Source organism: Anser brachyrhynchus (assembly GCF_964034855.1).
Source record: "Anser brachyrhynchus genome assembly, chromosome: 1".
NCBI classification, from domain to species: Eukaryota; Metazoa; Chordata; class Aves; order Anseriformes; family Anatidae; genus Anser; species Anser brachyrhynchus.
In genome coordinates this window covers 181,699,866-181,719,155 of record NC_137694.1, presented here as the reverse complement: position 1 = coordinate 181,719,155, position 19,290 = coordinate 181,699,866, and the positions used below count along the sequence as shown (strand labels likewise).

The following is a 19,290-nucleotide window of genomic DNA, read 5'->3' as shown; positions in this document are numbered from 1 at the left end:
CAGCACGCTACTGTTTTGTATCATTCCTCTGATCTAGATTGACGTGTATTTGCAGTTTCACAAAGAATTAAACGCATTTAAAAATGAGAGCAGTCACTGGTCTTTTTCTTTTTATATACTAAGGCACACAACATTGTGACATTGTTTAAAGAATTAAATACAAACAACGTTGCAAAGGAGGAAGTAGAAACAAATTACTGTGTTCCAAACGTGCACAGGTTGAAAATGAAATCATATTAATTTAAATATTTTAATATGCCCAAGCTGGGAAACAAAGTTTTCCTGTTGTATATTATGTGACAGAGGAAGGATGGAAGAAACAACTCTTTCTAAATGGAAACTCTAATTCAGTTTAAAAAAAAAAAAAAGAAAAAAAAAGAAAGAAATGCAAAGTTAATTATCCAAGTATTATTTAAACTCTTTTAATCAACTAAAGTAGCAATTTTAACTCTTTCTTTAGTGTAAACTGATGGGTACAAATCCAGTACTTCCATACAACCATTTCACAAAAGAATCTGTAATTAAAAGTTAACAGCCATCATAGAAGTACCAAATTTGGTTTCAAGCCAGATTTATATGAAGAGAAAATTTGTTTTCTTGAACCAAAACATCATTTGAAGCAGCTCCTGTGTCCCTTTTGCCTAGGAACTTGTTTAAATGCAAGAGTTGTTCTCTTTTAACCTATAAGGGATAAATCAACTTCTGAATCCATACTAGGAGGTGATGACATTATAAAGATACCTTGTAGTAGTGTAGGATATTCCCCTTCCCACATCACAGTAATACGTTCTACAGAAGATACACAGTTGTAAGAGTAGTAGAGTTATTCCAGTGTTTTAAAATTAAATAATGAAATAGTTATGTTACTGCAAGATGGAAAATGAAGGAGGCCTCCAAGAGTGAATTTCTGATGCACAGCCTTGCAACAGCCATTCTTTGTGTAGCAGTCTGACCAAGGTCATGGGAGGATGGCAACTAGGGCAGACGATCTCCACTTATGGACTTCTTCTGTATTTGGAGTTGTGCTTTTATGTGACTAACTGCTAGCCTACAGTAGTTTGACTCTGCAATAATTTTATTTAAATATGTATATAAATCAGTACAGCTTAGCATATGGAGAAGGCTAAAGACAACTGGGAAGACTTGGTCTGAATGATTGTGAAACATTTGCATGATGGTCAGAAAAAGAGGATCTGTTGTGGCTAGGATCAGCTGAAGCTGATTTAGAGTGGTCACTGAGCCATGACATAGTGCCATATATACATACAAGTAATCTTCCTTCCTCGAGACAAGTCTTCCTTGATGTTCTGAAAGAGTTTTGGTTTTTGTTTGTTTGGTTTTTTCTTTGAATGCTTAAGCCCATTAGAACTGAATACTTTTTTTTCATCCTTACTGCTTTTGGTGAGAGGTTTAGATCTCTGTCTATACTAATAACAAAAATAGTTAAAAGACTGTATTCCTTTAAAAGTGATCCCATAGAACTGGTTATATCATGTTTCTGTATTATACAGGTCACCAGAAAGGCCTACTGGAGATCTTCGGGAAAGAATGAAGAACAAACGTCAAGACGTTGAGGCTGAGCCACAGAAACGAAGTACAGAGGAATCGTCCTCTCCTGTTAGGGTAAGAATGGAGTTTGCAGAACTCCAGAATCCCTCAGTAGCGATTGGGCACTGTGTCCTAGAAACCTGATTGTGGTGATTTGTAATACTTGAAATGTTTAACAAATTGATCATTTTGTACATAGTGTGTGGCATATTTCATGATGAAGTGTCTTAATAGTTGTAATTGAAATTTTATAGCACTGTTTGGTCTTTTGGTTCTCAGAGATTTTATAAGTCCTGCAGACTAAAATGTCATAAATACTGATGAACAGCTATTTAATAACAGTGCAGACTCTTTAATATTACCAAGAAAGTATACTGACCGTTGTTCGAATCATCCATTATTTTTCCCCTTGACATTTATTCATATCCATTGTTTATGTGCATCCTGACTTCAGTTGTTCATCTCAAATTTGCTTTTGATGAGACAACACAGTTATTGTTGTGCTGGTCCATTTCACCTTCCTCCTCACATATTCATTAGCCATCCTGACTGCTCATTTTTGGATTTTGCAACAAATTAATTTATCATCATTCTCACTTCATAAGCATCTTTCTGCAACCCTAACCCCCCTCAAATATCAAAATTTACTTTAAAATTGTGTTATCTATTTCTGCACTGATGTTGCAAATAGGGACAGAGTTGGTAGCGTGATCCTGCCACCTGTGTTATCAGCATCAGTGTGTTCTTGCATCATGTTTTTTAAGACTTAACTTCCTATGAATAATGGTTAATTTTTCATTTTTTTATTTTTGTGGAAAATCAGTTTTGCTTCTGCAGGTATTAACAGCATTCTTTTTTTCTCTGGATCTGTTTCTACTTGCTGTGTAAAATGAATTTTTCTGTCAGGTGTAAATAAATCAACAGCAGCTGCTATCGTTAAATTAACAGAATGGCTTACCTTCCAATCATGTTTTCAGTTGCTGTTAATTTGTGTAAAATTTCAGTCTTTTCTTTTACTTAAATGTGTTTCTTTTATTTTCTAATAGTTTGAATAAACTGTTTAGTTACTAAGTACATGGTTGGTGGGAAAAGTGGTTTTTTTCCAACCATTATTAAAAATTTATTGTAACTTCTTCTCTCCTGGTACAATTCTAATTTTGATGTAATTCTTGGTTTTGAATAGTTAACCCTGCTTTTTATAGTGTTCTATTCATGCAATAATAAAGTACTCTTAAACAACTAAACCCCAAATAAAGGTGAACTGGAAACAGGAGTCAAAAGGAACTGGAGAATTAGAGCATCTGTTAAAGTACCAAAGAGTTATTTACAGGATAAGCACACTGCAGAGAAAAAATTGCTCTGCTTCAGTCTCATAAAACAGAAGGCTGAGGAAACCACTGAGGTTTTTGTATTAATTGCACGGAGGCAACTGTGGAAAATATGGGATATCCAAAGAAAATATTCTGGAACAAATAGATGAAGAGGGACAGTCGTCAAGAGTTGCATTGCAAAGAACCAGGATATCCAAAAGAACAGAAGACTGAAGTAACTGAACTGCTTACAGAAATCTTGCTCCATCATTAGTTACTGTTATGGTGGAGATCTAATGATTGACGTTTTCATCTTACTAAAGCTTCTGGGATAACTGAGGAAATGGATAAGAAGTCGTAATTTCATTTTGAAATAATGAAAGGTAGCTTGTTTCGTGAAAAGTTTCATAATTGTGTTTTTTTGTTTTTTTTTCCTTTTTAAATAAAGAAGAAAGAGCACTGTTCCTGCAGTCAAAATTTGTGCTTCGCTGATCTACTAGCATTGAAACTTGAACAGAGAGTAGTGGTTAAAAGAAAACTGATATAAGTGAAATCTTAAATAGCTTCTTTTGAAACAAAGCTTTTGAGGAATAGATAGGTGAATAACAAGCATAATATCGTCAGTTTTAGAAGCCAGCTAATGGGAAAATTTTAGATTAATTTAAAATGAGGTTACAGAGAATGCTATGGTGCTTCATCTAAAGAGATGCTACTTTTTAAGAATGGAAAAATGATGGACATCCCAAATGTTAAACTTTGCAGAAGATATGAGAATACTAATTGAGATTAATAAAGTCAGAGGAATGCCATAGGGACTGCGGAAAAGATTTTCAACAGTACAATGGCAGATGAAACGTGGTGTTGGCAAGTGCAAGGTAATGCACAGCAAAGGAAGTATTTAATACAAAAAATATATGAATTAATATTTTAAAAGTAACTGAAACCATACAGTAGAAAAAAGTTATTGTGGACAGCTCAATGAAATCATCTGTTCAAAGTACAGTCACAGAAACAAAATACTCAGTAATATAAAAATGGAATAGAAAATTATCACTGCTATGCTGTAGGAGTTAATGGTCCGGTTTTATTTGAAATGCTGTTTGGTTATGATCACCTGTATGCAAGACAATACAGTCAGAGGTCTTTTTGAAGTGAGCAAGGGGTGGGGAGGAGACTGGAGAGGAGAAGAAAGGAGTTGTGGCGAATGCATATAATGTATGGTTGAGAGAATGTAAACTAGATGCGTCTTATTCATACTTTATCCCAGTAGAAACAACAGCAAATTTGAAAATGACAAGGGGAGATGCTGTTTACGTTATATATGACAATTCTACCTGATTGCTGGAAGATAGAGTTAAAAAAAACATGAATAGGTTCCAAAAACAGTTAAGGCAGTGGAAGAGAAGAGATTTTCTGTGTTTGGAGATAGAGATTTTACTGGTTATCTTATATGTATTTAGGAAGAAATTTCATACATGGACAGCTTATAAAAATATATCTTCTATTATTTCTTCATGTCTTGTACTATTATTTTCAGAGACAATATGCTGTGTTACATGGACAACTACAGCAAACTCAGTTGTTTTTGTGTTTCTTAGATTTGTGTTCGGACTTATTTCAGTTCTGATGTTAGTGTATCAAATACATTACAAATAACTAGGAAAGGTTCTTGCTGTTACTGTATTTAGTTGGAAATTTTCATGTTGAATTTTTCTCTGAATTCCGAGATAGATACATTGGAGTATTTGAAGTATTATGTAAAACAACTTCTGGGAGGTTTGTGTGATTTGGGGAAAAAGTGGAAAGAACTTAATTTACCTTTAGGAAAGGTTTTTGTAAGGAATGTCTATCACTTGTTTTATATCTGCTTTTTGTCACTTTGGCTTTTGAATATCTGCACTGGAAATAGAGGTCAGCGTTGTCTTCCATCTCTGAAATGGAATCAATACCTGTTCATTTCAGGGAAACGGAATACATTTTCTTGTACGTTTGTGCAGTGTGGTAGTAATTTTCATTATAGAGGTATTACATGTAGAGCAAAATAGTACTGTGCTTACCCAAAAGATGTGAGCTATTGATGCATGATAGCTTGTTCTGGAGTTAAAGTGAATTCTGACTTAGTTTATATCACTGCTGCATGCACATGTGCTGACAAGGCTGAAGCTGAAGCTTCTGCTTTGTAAGAACTGTAGATTGTAAGCCTTATAAATATTCTCTCCATCAATGTTGGCAAAGTAACACTTACTAGCTAGAAGCATGTTTTGCAGAATGGGTAAGTCCTTTAGTGCTTGGCCAAGCTCTTGCTGTAGTGGGAAATTCATTCGAGGAGACATTGAGTCTTGTGCTGTAGAGGACTTATTGTCTTATAAGGTGGGGAACTTCAATTTAAGTAGGTGTTTAATAAAATCTCATAGAATTCAGTCATAATGTCGTATGTTTTTCTTTAAGTAGCATTTCTACTGAAATTCAACATTAAACTGTAATAATCTATTCAACACATGTTAATAGTTTAACTTCGAGCACATATGTGAAAACAGCGTAGACAAAGTCTACTAAATTACTGTCTGCACTTAGGACAGTTAACAATTTTTTTAGTAAATAATTATACTATTATGAAAGTTTGTTTCTATTCCAGTAAATGGAGTCTTTTTCAGATACAGTATCTTCCAGTACAAATAAAAGACATGCTTTTGCCCTGTAGGAGTTTGGCTTATTTTATTCTTGGCTTATTAAGGTAGAGGTGCAAAAAAACAATGTAAAGTATAAGAAGGTCTGTAAGGATGTGAATGTAATATTTACTCATTAACTAATATAGCCCATAGTATGAGGGAATGAAATGCCTTGCAAGTGAAACAAATACAATAAAAGGAATATATTGAAGACTTTTCCATGAGAAAATTTGAATGTGTTCTATACCGTCATAATTTAAATTCTTGAATTATGTGCCCCAGGAAAATATACTCAGTTTCTAAGCACAGGTTTTTTTTGTTTTTTTTTGTTTTTTTTTTTTTTTTTTTTTGTTTTCTTCCCAAGATGCTGTCTTACCAGAATCTTTTCTCCTGACAAGTAAACTCAAGTTGCTTAGTGTATGGACGGGCTTGGATCAAGTTGTGTTAACTTATAAAATAGCATGCTTGCATTACAATTGTCTGTTCGCTTCCCCTATATTCAATAATTCAATAAAATTCCTTTCATAGATGATTTTGTTCTCAATTCTTCTTTAGAAGTATGATTGTCCCATTGCTGCCACTACCAAATGTCTCCACTGAGAGGAGAAAATACGGGCTGTTTCAATACGCTTGTGTGGTGTTGTAAGTTTGGAGGTGTAGGTGAGATGTGTATAGGTTGTGTACAGCTTCTAACATGGAGTATTACATTGTTCTTGAAACATGCAGTTTACTCAGAATGCTCTTTGTTAACAAGTTACTTTGTGATTTGGCCTTGAAGTTTTTTGAGGTTAGTATGTATAGGGTATGGCCTAACATGCATCGTGTGGTTTGCTAGTACCACATAGGATTGAATTAATAAAATTTAGTATTTGTATTTAATGTTTATTGTTTATAGGAACTAGTATATAGCAGAAGTAAACATTTTACTAGAACAAATTCAGCTTTCAAGAAAAGTAGCCTAGAAAAAGGAAGGTGCTGTACGAAAAAAATTGTTTGCAAGAGGAGCTTGTTGATAAAGCTGCAAACTTTGAGTCTTATAAAAGTCTATTTTCTCTTCAAGTAACTTCCTTTGGAGCTTAGTACAGTTGTTGCTGTTAGACTGGAATGCATTTGGTGCCTGTTGTGTTGATGGTCTAGTTGATGTAGACTTGTCTGCAACTGATGTCAGAAACCAATGTGACCTGATAAGTTAGGATCTTGTGCATCACTTTAGAGATCCTGTCATGAAGTGAAGAAAATCTGACTTGTCCTTATTCTAGAAGCTGCTTTTAGTTACACTTGACTCAAGTTAGTTCCTTCATGTGAAGCTTCTTTGTGTTATTTAGCAAATGGTCAGTTTTTCAAAATCTTGTAAGGGTTTGATATGATATACTTAGTACATCAAGATAAGGGGCTTGAAGATAACTAAGCAGCACTGAAGTACTTTTCAGTTTACTAGGTAAAATAAATGCAGTACTTACTCTGTGATCACTTATGTCATTAAACTAGTGTTTAACATTGTTAAAGAATAAAAAGGAATAGTTCCATTGTATTCACTTGCAATATTGTGTAGAGTCACTCTTATTATTTCCCTACTGTGTTTCTGACATGGTCTTAAGGATTTAAATCGAGTAATGGCCTAAGTCACAATAAGGAGTAGCTAGTGAAATTCTCAGGCATCTCCTTTTCTTGGCATAAAGGGTCCAACAAACCAGCACTGAAGAATCCCCAAAAGAAAGCACTCTGGGAGGTGAGAACAAATGGGGAGTGGGACAGGCTTTTGTTATTTGCTCTTTGTGGTTTCGTACATAATAAATTAATCTGTGATACTTCTAAGCTTGGATGTTCATGGGTGGTTTGCCGTCTTTTTTTTTTTTGGTGAACAGTTAAAAAACCACTTTGTCCTGTACTTCACTAAGTCCAGGTAGATTAGAGAATATGGAAAGAATATGGATTCAGCAGAGGCAATGATGCAACTATGTAGCTCTACTACTGGAATGTAGCAGGGGGAGAAGAGCAGCTCAGGACCAGGTGCCTTTATAAATTATTTTACATTCTGTAAGAACAAACAGTCTCTGGCATCCTTAGGTATCCATAGGAACATCGGTCCTGTGCGCCACATGCACTGTTTTGCCACATGCGAAATGGGTGCTACTGCACTGGTTAAACATGACTAATAAGATCGAGCCAATGAACGTTCAGCTTTAAAGCTATTAAGAAAACTCGATTCCAGTCTGTTGCTTTAGATTTTCTTCCCCCTTTCTTCTGCCAGCCAAGGGTCCCCCCCTGCATTGCTGCCCCCTTCTTTATCCTCTGGAGAGTTAAGTGGTTCAGCTTCTCTGAGGGTCATCTGCCTTGCATATGACATTCTTATTTACAACTGAAAACTTATTCACGCTGTTAAACTTCGGATTTTAAGAACCCAATCTGTTCTTTTGGTTCTTATTTTAAACCTGATTCTCTGATACGTGCTTAATTCTTGCCCTGCCTCTAAACGTTACTTTATGAATTCCTTCTTCCTTCTTTTCCCCATCTGCTATTTGCATACTGATTATATGAAATTGCATTAGAGTATTTTGCCTGTGGAGTCTCTGCTTGTTTAAGAAGGTATTTTTTCAACAGGCTGAAGGGGAAATTGCTTTTTGTACTATAAAAAAGGAACAGCCAAAATACCATGTAAAATGTACCTGCTTCTTCAGGCTTCTTTTAAAAATAAAGTTGTTTACTCTAATGCAGCATTTTTCCCTTATAGAAAGAGTCTTCACGAGGAAGACATAGAGAAAAGGAGGATATCAAAATTACAAAGGAGAGAACACCAGAAAGTGAAGAGGAAAATGGAGACTGGGAAACAAATAGAGAAGGTAAGTGAAATTAAATTAATGGTCTCCCTACAGCTCAGAGAATTGCACTAATACTGGACTGCATGTAAAATAAAATAGTTAAAGATTCCGTCTCTAAGTAGAGTGCAGTAGCCATTAAGATTTATTTTTGGAAGACGGCAAAGGAGCAACTTGATTTGGACTGCAGTAATAGTAAAAACAACTTTTAGAAACATACTATTTTTAAATACTCAGATGAGGAACTTGGCCATTGGCTATTCTGTGGTTGAGCCTTTTGCCATTAGGTCAGTAGCTGAATCCAAGATGATTTTGAAACTGATTGGTCCAAGAAGTGAGCATGACTCCTTTGAAGTTAAAAGTCAACAGTTTTTTGTTTGTTTGTTCGTTTGTGTGTGTGTGTAATTTGTATTAGTGTGGACTATCTCATTAGCAAGTATGTAATTAGAATGCATATACCAACAGCTGAATGGGACAGCTGGTGAACAAATCATCTTCTGAAAATACTAGAGGAGTGGTAAGAGCTTTGCATTACTACTGTAGGCTCTTGTTGTGGTTGAAAGGTGATTTTATTGTCCTTGGTGCTGATAATATTCATCCATTTACTGCATAGTTGAGGAAAAATCTATTGTTTTCTCACCCCTCTTCTGAGTCTTTCCTTTTTCCTTTGAAGACCAAGTTAAACTGCCAATGAAATTCTGGCAACTTCTAATGAAGTGTGGTATTTACATAGTTTTGTAAGTATCAAGGTTTCAGCAGTTATTAAAATATTGCAAGACAATGTGGGGGTCCTGGTCCACTGTTGAGGATTCTTTCTACCATACAGTAGTGATGCCAAAGAAAGAAACAGTCATTTTCCAAAGAATTTATAGCTCTTTATTAGACAAGATACTAGTTATAAATAATTATATTAGAATACATATCTACATTTTGTTCTTATAACCACAAATCTTTTCAAAATGCACAAATGATTCTGTATGGTTAGCGCTTTTGCTTATGTTTATGGTTATGTTCTGCTGGAAGTCTGCATGATGAAAACCAAATGCAGTCACAGTGCCTTCCTAAACGAAAGGGTTTGTACTAAGCACTTGGAAGGGGGGAAACGTGTTATACACTGAGAGAGATGCATGATTTTAACTTATATTAAAATGCCTAAAATTTACACAGAATCATAGCAAAAATCTCTGTCAAATTAGAAATGCTGTGGTTTACCTTTTCTGATAACCTGAAAATAATTTTGGCTAAGCATATAAATGTAATTGTTAGTTGATTGAAGGTTGCTTGTCTAGTACTTTATTGTGACATAGAAAACCGTGATACAGTCAGTGTAGAAAATAAAGTTTTAATAGTCCAAGTGGCAGACTTTGTTTCTGGGAAAGAAAACAAAAAACAAAACAAACAAAAAAAAAAACCCTGGAGATTTCTCAAGTGAATTCGGATATAATGAATCTTTTTGCAGTAAGAAGTACTGTAAGTTATTTGTGCTCTGACTGTCCTATGGCATATATGCATGGAAACAGAATCTAAGTCGAAGAAAATTTGCAATATAAAAACATATATTTTTATATAAATACGTAGCATGAATGTCTTAATTCTTAGACATCAAGGCTTCTAGCTTGAGAATTATGAATTTCTCAAAATAGTGTTGCTCATAACCTCTGTGGGTAAAAGCAGAACTGGTGTCTGTGAAGTTGTAGTGCAATATAATTGGACAGATGGACTGGGAAAGAACCTATGCTGTTAAGAACTGCACCTTTCTGGAGACTGTTCTCATGCTCTCAAGCCACACGAAGAGAATTTGTAGACTCAATATAGTTATTGCAAAGCTTTTATATAGTTCCTGTGTGTCAAAAGGGGGGTGAAAGCTAATGAATCTTTAACGAGGTATCTGTTCTTGGAAGGTTCTTTTATCAATGTGCTTTTTGAGCATTTGACTTAAGTAACTATAAACAAAATAAGGAGTGTAAACAGTAAGGCTGCTTTCTTTTTCAACAAGATTTCAGTTGCATGGCCTGAAGGGTGTGGTATTTAACTGACAATGACGTAATGAAAAAGCGAGAAGAAAATGATGATGTGAATACCAAGGAGTAAGAATGTTTTAAGTGTGGTTTTAACCAGTGAAAGAAGTTATGCAGACCTCTTCTTTTATTTTAAAGTCAATTTATAGATGTAATTAAACAAGGTATGAATTGATTTGTAGGATACCATCTTAAAAAAAAAAAAAAGCTCTAGTATAGTGCATTACTATTTTAATCTGTTTCATGTGAGATTTCCCAATTAAGCAGGGCTCCACATATTTGTGGTCTTTGTGAAAACACTCTTTTTTGGGATATTTTTGTTATATAAATAGAAAGAAATGGTGTACTGGGTTCCCCTTGCTACCCTAGATGAATAATTGACACAAGTCTCTAAAAGAAGTGAAGTGTTACTAATGAAGTTTAAGTATTTTAATGGTGGGTCATATGGGACTAACTGGAGTTATTTCAGGTTCACGCAGATAATTGGAGGAGAGATTTGGCTTAGCCTTGTTGATCCATTTATGCGATGCTTAAAAGTCACTGAAATATTTATGCTTGGCATCCAGTATGCTAAAGGAATATTATTTATTTCATATGTAATCCATTTACTAGTCTATTTACTTTTTGTTTTAATTAAGACTCTGATAATGGAGATGTTAACTATGATTATGATCATGAGCTGTCTTTGGAAATGAAGCGCCAAAAGATTCAGAGAGAACTTATGAAGTTGGAACAGGAAAACATGGAGAAACGAGAGGAAATTGTCATTAAAAAAGAGGTTTGTATTCTGTAAATGCAAAATTAAAATATAAAAAAAATAAAAATTCAGCAACCACTTCATAGACTTCTTATTGTTTCCTAAGAGACCTGAGCTTTCTGGATTACAAAAGTTCTATTCTGTACATAGTAGTAGATAAGTGGCATGTTTATACCTTGATGTGTGACATGAATATTAGTTGCAAGTCACGTATCATCTGTTCAGTCATCTGGCACCATAAACAAGTTTTCTCCTTTATGAAGTCAGCTATTAAATGAGTAGGAAACTTTGCAATTTAATGATTTAAAGCTAATAAAACCTTAGACAGAGATGGTGTAGAAGAAAACACAAGGCATAACTTACGCCAAGCTCCTTTTCCTACGTGGCTTGTGGTAACCGAGGAGAGTAGAGTGACAGACAGGCAAAGCTGTTACCGAAGTCCTAGAAGGCCTAATTTTGGGGAAGACTTTAAAAAAAAAAATAAATCTGAAACAAGGTTCTTCTTTTCTGGACAATGAAATGCTAGCTGGGATCATACTATCTGGGATCATACTAACTTTAAACTTTTAGTTACAGTCTTTGCAATGTATTAGAGTGCATCATCTTTTCTTTCCCCACCCTTTTCTTGCCACGTTTCTTTTATGGTGTTCTTGTAAGCTAATAAACTGTTTTGAAAACTGTACGGTTAGTTTATTGGAGGTAGATGTGTAAATGGTTAAGATCTCACATCTAGACTGTTACTGTTTTTACATATATGACATTTTGAGCATCAGTCTTTTAACATTTAATATATTCTTTTCCTCAAGATTTCTCCTGAGGTGGTAAGATCTAAATTGACACCGTCACCATCACCAAGAAAGTCTAGCAAGTCTCCAAAACGAAGATCTAGTCCCAAATCCTCTTCTTCAGCTAGTAAGAAAGAAAAGAAAGCATCTGCTGTATCTTCCCCACTTTTGGATCAGCAGAGGTCAGTACGTAGAGATGTGTCTTGGGAGAATGTGGGAGCAGAGAACCACATTGATTTTTATTACTGGGGCTTTCATAATTAATACAGTTTTTCATTTTCCTTGCTTTCAGAACTATTGATTTTTAACTTTAGGGAAAAGTCTCTAAATTATGCACCGTGAGTCATCTACTGTGGAAAATTGCTACATGTGCATAGTTGTCAGTTGACTGATTTCATGGTTTACAGCAGGCTTTTTCTCTTTGAATGTCCAGAGCGTCTGGGATGTGATGAGGAAATATAAATAAAGTGAGAGGCAGCTTTCTTTGAGATGCTGCAGCCTGCAAAACAGCTCATCTAGACTGAAGTGAGATGTTTAAAATGTGACCAACTTTACATTCTGTTGGTATTGGATGTTGCTGTTCAGGAAATAATGTTTGATTTTAAAGCCAGAGACTTTCTCAGACTTCAGGAGGAGAAAAGAAGGCGGGGGGGGAATGCAGGTGAGGGGAAAAAACCAGGACAAGATAAGATGTGTGAAAGCTCCAGGAAGGTCAGACTGGGCACCTTGCCACAAAAAGTCAGTCTCCAGAAACTAAATTCTTGCTGGCTGCAGGAGCTTTCAAATGACTGATGCTTTTAGATAGGAAAGAAATTACTGGAACAGTATAAGCAGACACGTCTGTATTTGCAAAGCAAACAAAGCCTTTAAGAACAAACCAATGATTTTTGCTACAGGAGGATAGAGCATGGGGATAATATGCTACTGGCATATAGTATGTGGTAGCATCTAGTTTATAGGGTTTATGTCAGTGATAATTCATATGAAAAAAATGGTGTAAATTCCTTTGTAATGTGAAATACATACTGAAAAGTTTTATCCTGCATCAAGTAGTTAACTGTAAATATAAGAGATGAATGATTGAAGTCATTTTCTGTACTTGAGTGTTGCATTGCAGAATTGGGAGTCTAAACAGACAAGATACTCCAGAGTTCTGGTCTTGTGATATATGCAGTTCGTGCAAAGGCATTGTAACCTTGGAAAATAGTTCTGTCTGAATGGGAGCAGTTCCTGGTTTTGCTTCAGAAATAAAAGTTACAAATTGAAGAGCTCATTGTGAATTTTTACCACCTGCATTCACCCTTCAGTCAAGTTACTGAGCACTGCTTGCTAATGGAGTGGCAAATCCTATCCTAAAAGCTTCAAGGCCCTTTACATTATACTTTCCTGCCAACATTTGAGAAATCGTTATTTGAAGTAGTTGGCAGTCCTTCATTTTTTTCTTGTTAATTTATATCTAGGAGTTCTAAAAGTAACCAGAGTAAAAAGAAAGGTCCTCGTACCCCTAGTCCTCCTCCTCCAGTACAAGAGGAAACTCCGTTAGGAAAAAAACACAAAGAAAAACATAAAGGAAAAGAACGTTCAGAAGAAAAGACGAGGGAGGTGAAAGAGAGAGGCCGTGACTTTGAAAGGCACAAAGAGAAAAAAGAGAAGCAGAGGTAAGTTATGATGCATTATTAGCTTTTACCCTTAAAAACAAGGTTACATTAATGTTACCAAAACACAGAGTAATAAGGGATTTATACCTGCCTTGCCAAGACCCATTTCAGTACTCATTAAATATTTAAAAGCCTTATGTAGTTCGATAAACTATAACTAACGTATTAACAGGTTTAAGTTGCATAATAAGGTTTTCAAATGCCCTTTTGAAAGACTCATTATTTTTCAGGAAGTTGGATCTTCACCAATGAAACAATTCACTTGCCAGAGTCTTTATCAGAGTCATTTACTTGTCTGCTTCCCTGCTTTTCTGAAATCCTAGAGGACTAATATCTTTCTAAATTGGCAGTGGCACATTTAGACTTTCCCTGACCTTCTGTAGGTTAAAAAGTATTTCTGAAGTCAAAAGCTATTGCACTTCTAGAATTTCATCACTTACACATATGTGTGTGTGTGTGTGTGTGTGTATATATATATATATATCTCTCAAATGCTGGACTTAGATGACTATTCCCATTATTTTCTGAAGCTTAGTTGTCCATTTAAGTCGTTAAATATAACACTTGCATTTTTAAGTTCTATATTCCCTTGATGGAAATAGGGTATGTATTCATAAGTGCATCTTTTGTAACTAGTATAGCAAAGACTAAGAGGTTGAAGACCAGTAAAAAAGTCTATTTTTAATCGATACAGTAAAAACACAGTAACTTGTTTAAAAATATTTTATTTCACTCATACTTGCCCACTCTGTTACTGGAAGGCCAAAAGCAGTAGAAAAAAAGTTCTAGGTGGTACTGAAAGGGTCAGGAGAGTAATTGGCCCGTGGTTGTACTATAATCAGGTATTGCTGTGGTGACTGCAACCTTTAATTTCAGTATTGGATTTTTGTTGACTTTTTTATAATAAAAAATAAGATGTAATGTCAATGCTTCATGATGTGAAATAGCTGAAGGTTCAGAGAGATTTTTAATTCATTTGAAATTGCAATTAATGTTAGAAAATGTCTGTGAACTTAAGGATTCTTGAATAAAATGTTAACAGAAATGTTTAATAGGGCAGTAAATGAGTCTCTATTAATAGGAATTTTGTTTCACCACTGCCTGAAATATCAGGTAAAAATATAAATGTATTTTGGTTTTACTGTCTTACAGTCATGTATTTTATGATCCAGTAATCAGGAAGAAATTTAGTATGTATCTTGCATTCCTTAGTTCTGCTAACTTTCAGGTAATCTCATGAAATTACAGATGGAACAAAACATTCTTTAAGAGTAGTTTTTGACCTTGTAAGCACAGGTTCATTCTTAGAAATGTACTGATGTCCTGTTATGCCTGTTGAGCAAACTGCTCTTTTTGTTTCCCAGAGATCCTTCTGAAGGCTCCCATAGGCAGAAGCGTTCTCCTAGTCCTGCAGATCATTCTGGCAGTAATTCCTCTCCTTCCAGAGAGTATTCACCACCCGCTGCAAGGCGACGACAAGCCTCCCGAGCCCCAGCAAAGTCAACCACTCACAAGCATAACTTTTCACCTTCTCGCAGGTAGGTGGTCAGTTGCAAAGACAGAACTTCCATTAATCTAATTTAGAAACCTCCTCTGTTGCTTTGCCTACTTGCGTGTGTTTGTCTGGGGGTATGTGTGCACCTCAAGAACTCAGAGGCTTCTTTACATGTATTGGTGTTGATATGTTTTTTTTTGGTTGTTGTTTTGTTTTCAGATATTATAGTTACCTGTCAGGTCAGGAACACAAGTCAATGTGCAAGTTTCTGTTCATCAGTTCCTCCCAGATGTTTTGGCTTGGGGTGGAGCTTCAGAAGTCTGATATGAGACATGCTCTTTCTGTGATCCTTTGGGAATTTTTTTTCCTCTTCCTCCTCTCCTTGCTTCTTAAAGATCACAAAATCTTTAAGAAAATTTTCAAAAATAACAAAAGCAAGTGTGTCTGACTTACGCAGAACAGTATGAGGACAGCTTCAGAGACCCTTCAGAGAAGATCTAGTCCCTGCTGGTTCTAGGGGCCTTAGAGAAAAACCTTTTGCCACTCTGGGAAAAGTTACTACTTAGTTTTAAAAAGAAAAGGAGAAAGCTTTGTACTGGGGGCTTAAAGAATCTGTAAGCTTAAGTTCAGAATGGTAGTGCTAAATATTGTAATTCTGTAATGGGAGGGGATGCGTACTTATTTTCTACACTTCTGTTGAGGAGGGTGGGGGAAGGACACCAGATGTCATATATATGCATTCTGATAGAACAAGAAAAAACGTCTGTTCAGCTGTCTCAGGAGTTGTAAGCAAGCTCTTGCTGCTGTGGTTACTCAGTTCAGATGGAACAATGTAGTATTATGTTAAGCTAGGCATCATTGATGGACACATTCTCCAAATAAGATTGTTTGAAGAGAAGGTTGTAGAGCATCCGATTTCTCCTTGCAGCTGCCAGTAGTAAGGATACTGAAAACCACCTTAGCAGCATGTCTTTCCCCACTTTTTCTAGCCTACTCCAATGTTTTGCTTGTCGCTACTTGCAGGGAGGTTCTATGCAGACATACAAAGTGTTGTGGAAGGGAGCTAAGCAAGGAAGAAAAGTGCCTCTTGCCTTCTGCTAGAGGCAATGAAGCAGGTTTTGAAATGTTCTGTTTGTCTCCAAACAGTTCTTGATAGTCTTACGTGGAAGCAAATTTTAGTAACCCTATGTCTGTTTCATATGCTGGGTTTAATGGTGAAAAGTAAACATAGTCTTTGTTTAAAGATGGTAAGTCATGAAATTAGATTTTGTCAGTTCTGGCTCTTACAGAGTTTCACTTTGAGTGCTTTGGAAGCTTTACTACTAAATCCAGGCTGTTTTGATTGTATGTGAGCATGTGTACAAATGCTCACAGACAATGAAAACAACATGGAGGCATGCAAGCTACTCGTTCTCTCAGGAATAATGAGTATTCTGCTTTCAGTGGTCAAATCTTCCCTTTTGTGATGGAAAGCTACAGCCAGCATAAATATGCAGTCATGGAAACAGAGAAATTTGAGTTTACTCTTTCCTGCTATCCTTGAGGAATGCCTACCTATAGGAGGTATAGGAGGAATGCCTCCTATATATAGGAGACTTTAAGGTTTTTTCTCTCTCCAGACAAAAGAAGCTGCACACAAACATCCTGGAGGTCAGACTGCACGTAGACATTCCAGGCATCCCTAAGATACAACAAGAGTGCATCAGCTGAACCCCATGCACTTTTACTTACACAAACAAGGAGATGCAAAATCTTAGTCTACTGCTGAGGACTACAAATAGTCTCTGGCATTGACCATCATAGTTGCATCTCAGTGGGATAGTTTCCAGGCCTGGCAATATCTGAGCATACAGGTTCACAGACACTGTATGAATTAAATCAAAAAACAGATACAGCCTGTCTCAGCATGTCTCACTTAAGCATGTTATAAAGGCTGATTTTACTTATTTTTATCTCACCCCTTTCTTTCTGCCATTTTCCTATGTGTTTTTCTAATAGAACCAAAGTGGTTCTGTTCAAGTATTGTTTTCAGCTGTGCTGTAAAAATTTTGTTTGATTTCCCTCAGTTGACAACTCTGAAGTTGAAGTGCCTCAAGGAAAAGTCACAGTGCATCCTTTAGTGGATATATCTGGTTCCATAATGGAATCCAGATGTAGAACCATCGCCTTTGCGAGACTGGTCCTGTGATAACCAACGTACTATTCCGTGGGGCTCTGAAGGCAATTTTCTTGAGTCACTGACATTGACTATAAGGAAGGATAAAACACTGATATTAATAGAAGATTCCCACCGTGATGTATTTTACCTAAAAAAAGACTTCCTTACAGAGTTCCTACCTCAGGTTGCCAGTGATTTCACGTAACGTTCTGTTCCCAGAGCTTTGCTCCTTGGAAGCTGAATCATTGCTCTGTGTTCTTGACATAAGGAGACTCTTTCTACCTGCACAATGTCTGGGTCTTTTAGAAAATGGCCTTAGCCATGAGATCTGCTGCTGAACAGCATTGATGTTTGTCCATTTAGGTCCTGGATAGCATCATGACATGCTGTAAGCCTGCTAATCTGAATCATTTCAGTGCTCCTTCTATTCAGAGCCCAACTGACATCAGCTATCCTGCTGAGAAAAAATTCTTGACATTTGCAAAAGCCACATTACATATATAGCTTTAACAACTGCTGGGCTATTATGGAATATTGCAGGAAGGTCCTGCCTTTGGTAAAGTAGTCCTTCCTTTGTGGGTCATCTGAAACTGAGGAATTCATCTGTACGATCTGGGTATTTGTTTGAAGTCACTGACACTGTATATGCATGCATATTCAAAAGCAGAAAGTAAATTACATAAGTGATTTTTTTGAAAATGTGTTGTCTGTGTGTGGTTATTCTGACTCTGCTCTTCTCTTTGGAGTCTCTGAAATTTTGTGAAGTGGAAGGCAGTTGGGAATTAAGGGCAGCGCGTATTTCATGAGAAAAGACGCTTGCAAATTGCTTAGATGCTGATAAGGAACAAAAACTACTACTGAGCTCAAAGGCTTGAAGCATGTATATGTCCACGTTAGACTGTGCATGTGATAACTTATTATGAGGAAATCTGTTCACTGGTATGTAAATGATCTTTAGTTAATCTATGGGATTTCCAAGATGAGACACTTGGTATATGTTTTTTCTTATTCTGTTAGATGAGATCTCCCTGCTTGTGGAAACATTCGTGTTTGCTAAACTTTTAAGTAGATATCATAGAGTCATAGAATATCCTGAGTTGGAAGGGACCCATAAGGATCATTGAGTCCAATTCCTGGCACCACGGAGGTCTACCCAAAAGACATGCATGAGTTTATAGGATCCAGGACTAAATTGTTTAAAGGTTGTAATAAAAGGCAGAAATTAAAAATGCAAAAAAAAAATGCGCTGTTGTTCTCTGAAAAAAAAAATTCTATTTAGGAGGAGAGGTGGATGCCCTTATGTAACACTATATAAAAGCTATCTGTCTAACTTTATCATGAAGATCAAAAAGTAGCATATATTGAAGAAAACAATTGTACTTGGTTCGTGGGGTGGGAGAGACCACATTTTTGCTGACTCTTCTCTCTCTTCCCCTGGGAAAGCAGTCTGATATATATAATGCAGTATATGTAACGTAATTGTGATTTAAAAACTTGTTCTAGGATATTAAGTAAACTATTACCATTTAGAGATAAGTATACGTTGAAATATATGAGGGAAGATTAGCTGGATGTTACAGACATAGCACTTGTTTTCAACAGACAGAGGATAGAGAATGCACAAATTATTTTAATCCCTCTGTTTTGTGTAGGGTATAGTAATATAACTTTTTCAAATCAAGTTATTTCATGTGTGGCTATTCTAATTCTTCCTTGCAGGTCTGCCTCTCCATCAGGTCAGCATCATTCTCCCATATCTTCTAGGCATCACTCCTCTTCATCGCAGTCGGGTTCCTCTGTTCAAAGACATTCTCCTTCCCCACACCGCAAAAGAACTCCTTCTCCCTCCTATCAAAGGACAGCTTCCCCGCCTGCAAGGCGGTCATCTTCCCCCTACCCCCCACGCTCTTCCTCTTCTCCTCAGAGGAAGCGAAGCCCTTCAAGGCACCGATCTCCTGGAAGAGAAAAGGGAAGGCACGATCGTGATCGGACTTCACAGTCTCATGATAGGCGCCACGAAAGGCGGGATGGTATGAATAAAAATAGCATTTCCAACAGATGTTTGTTTGCAGATTG

General features: G+C 36.2%; 1 protein-coding gene across 7 annotated transcripts in view; it reads left to right on the top strand.

Moving 5' to 3' along the window:
• The window catches only part of ZC3H13 (zinc finger CCCH-type containing 13), a 48,856-nt gene that overhangs the window by 10,965 nt on the left and 18,601 nt on the right, over positions 1 to 19,290 (top strand). For 6 of the 7 annotated variants that reach the window (XM_080561752.1, XM_080561750.1, XM_080561751.1 and 3 more), the window contains 7 exons: positions 1,512 to 1,623; positions 8,259 to 8,367; positions 11,000 to 11,139; positions 11,925 to 12,085; positions 13,364 to 13,561; positions 14,926 to 15,099; positions 18,934 to 19,244. In XM_080561752.1, the coding sequence (XP_080417878.1) occupies positions 1,512 to 1,623; positions 8,259 to 8,367; positions 11,000 to 11,139; positions 11,925 to 12,085; positions 13,364 to 13,561; positions 14,926 to 15,099; positions 18,934 to 19,244 (1,205 nt within the window). The remainder of the gene's footprint in view (positions 1 to 1,511; positions 1,624 to 8,258; positions 8,368 to 10,999; positions 11,140 to 11,924; positions 12,086 to 13,363; positions 13,562 to 14,925; positions 15,100 to 18,933; positions 19,245 to 19,290) is intronic. The other variant, XM_080561755.1, reaches the window with a different exon arrangement.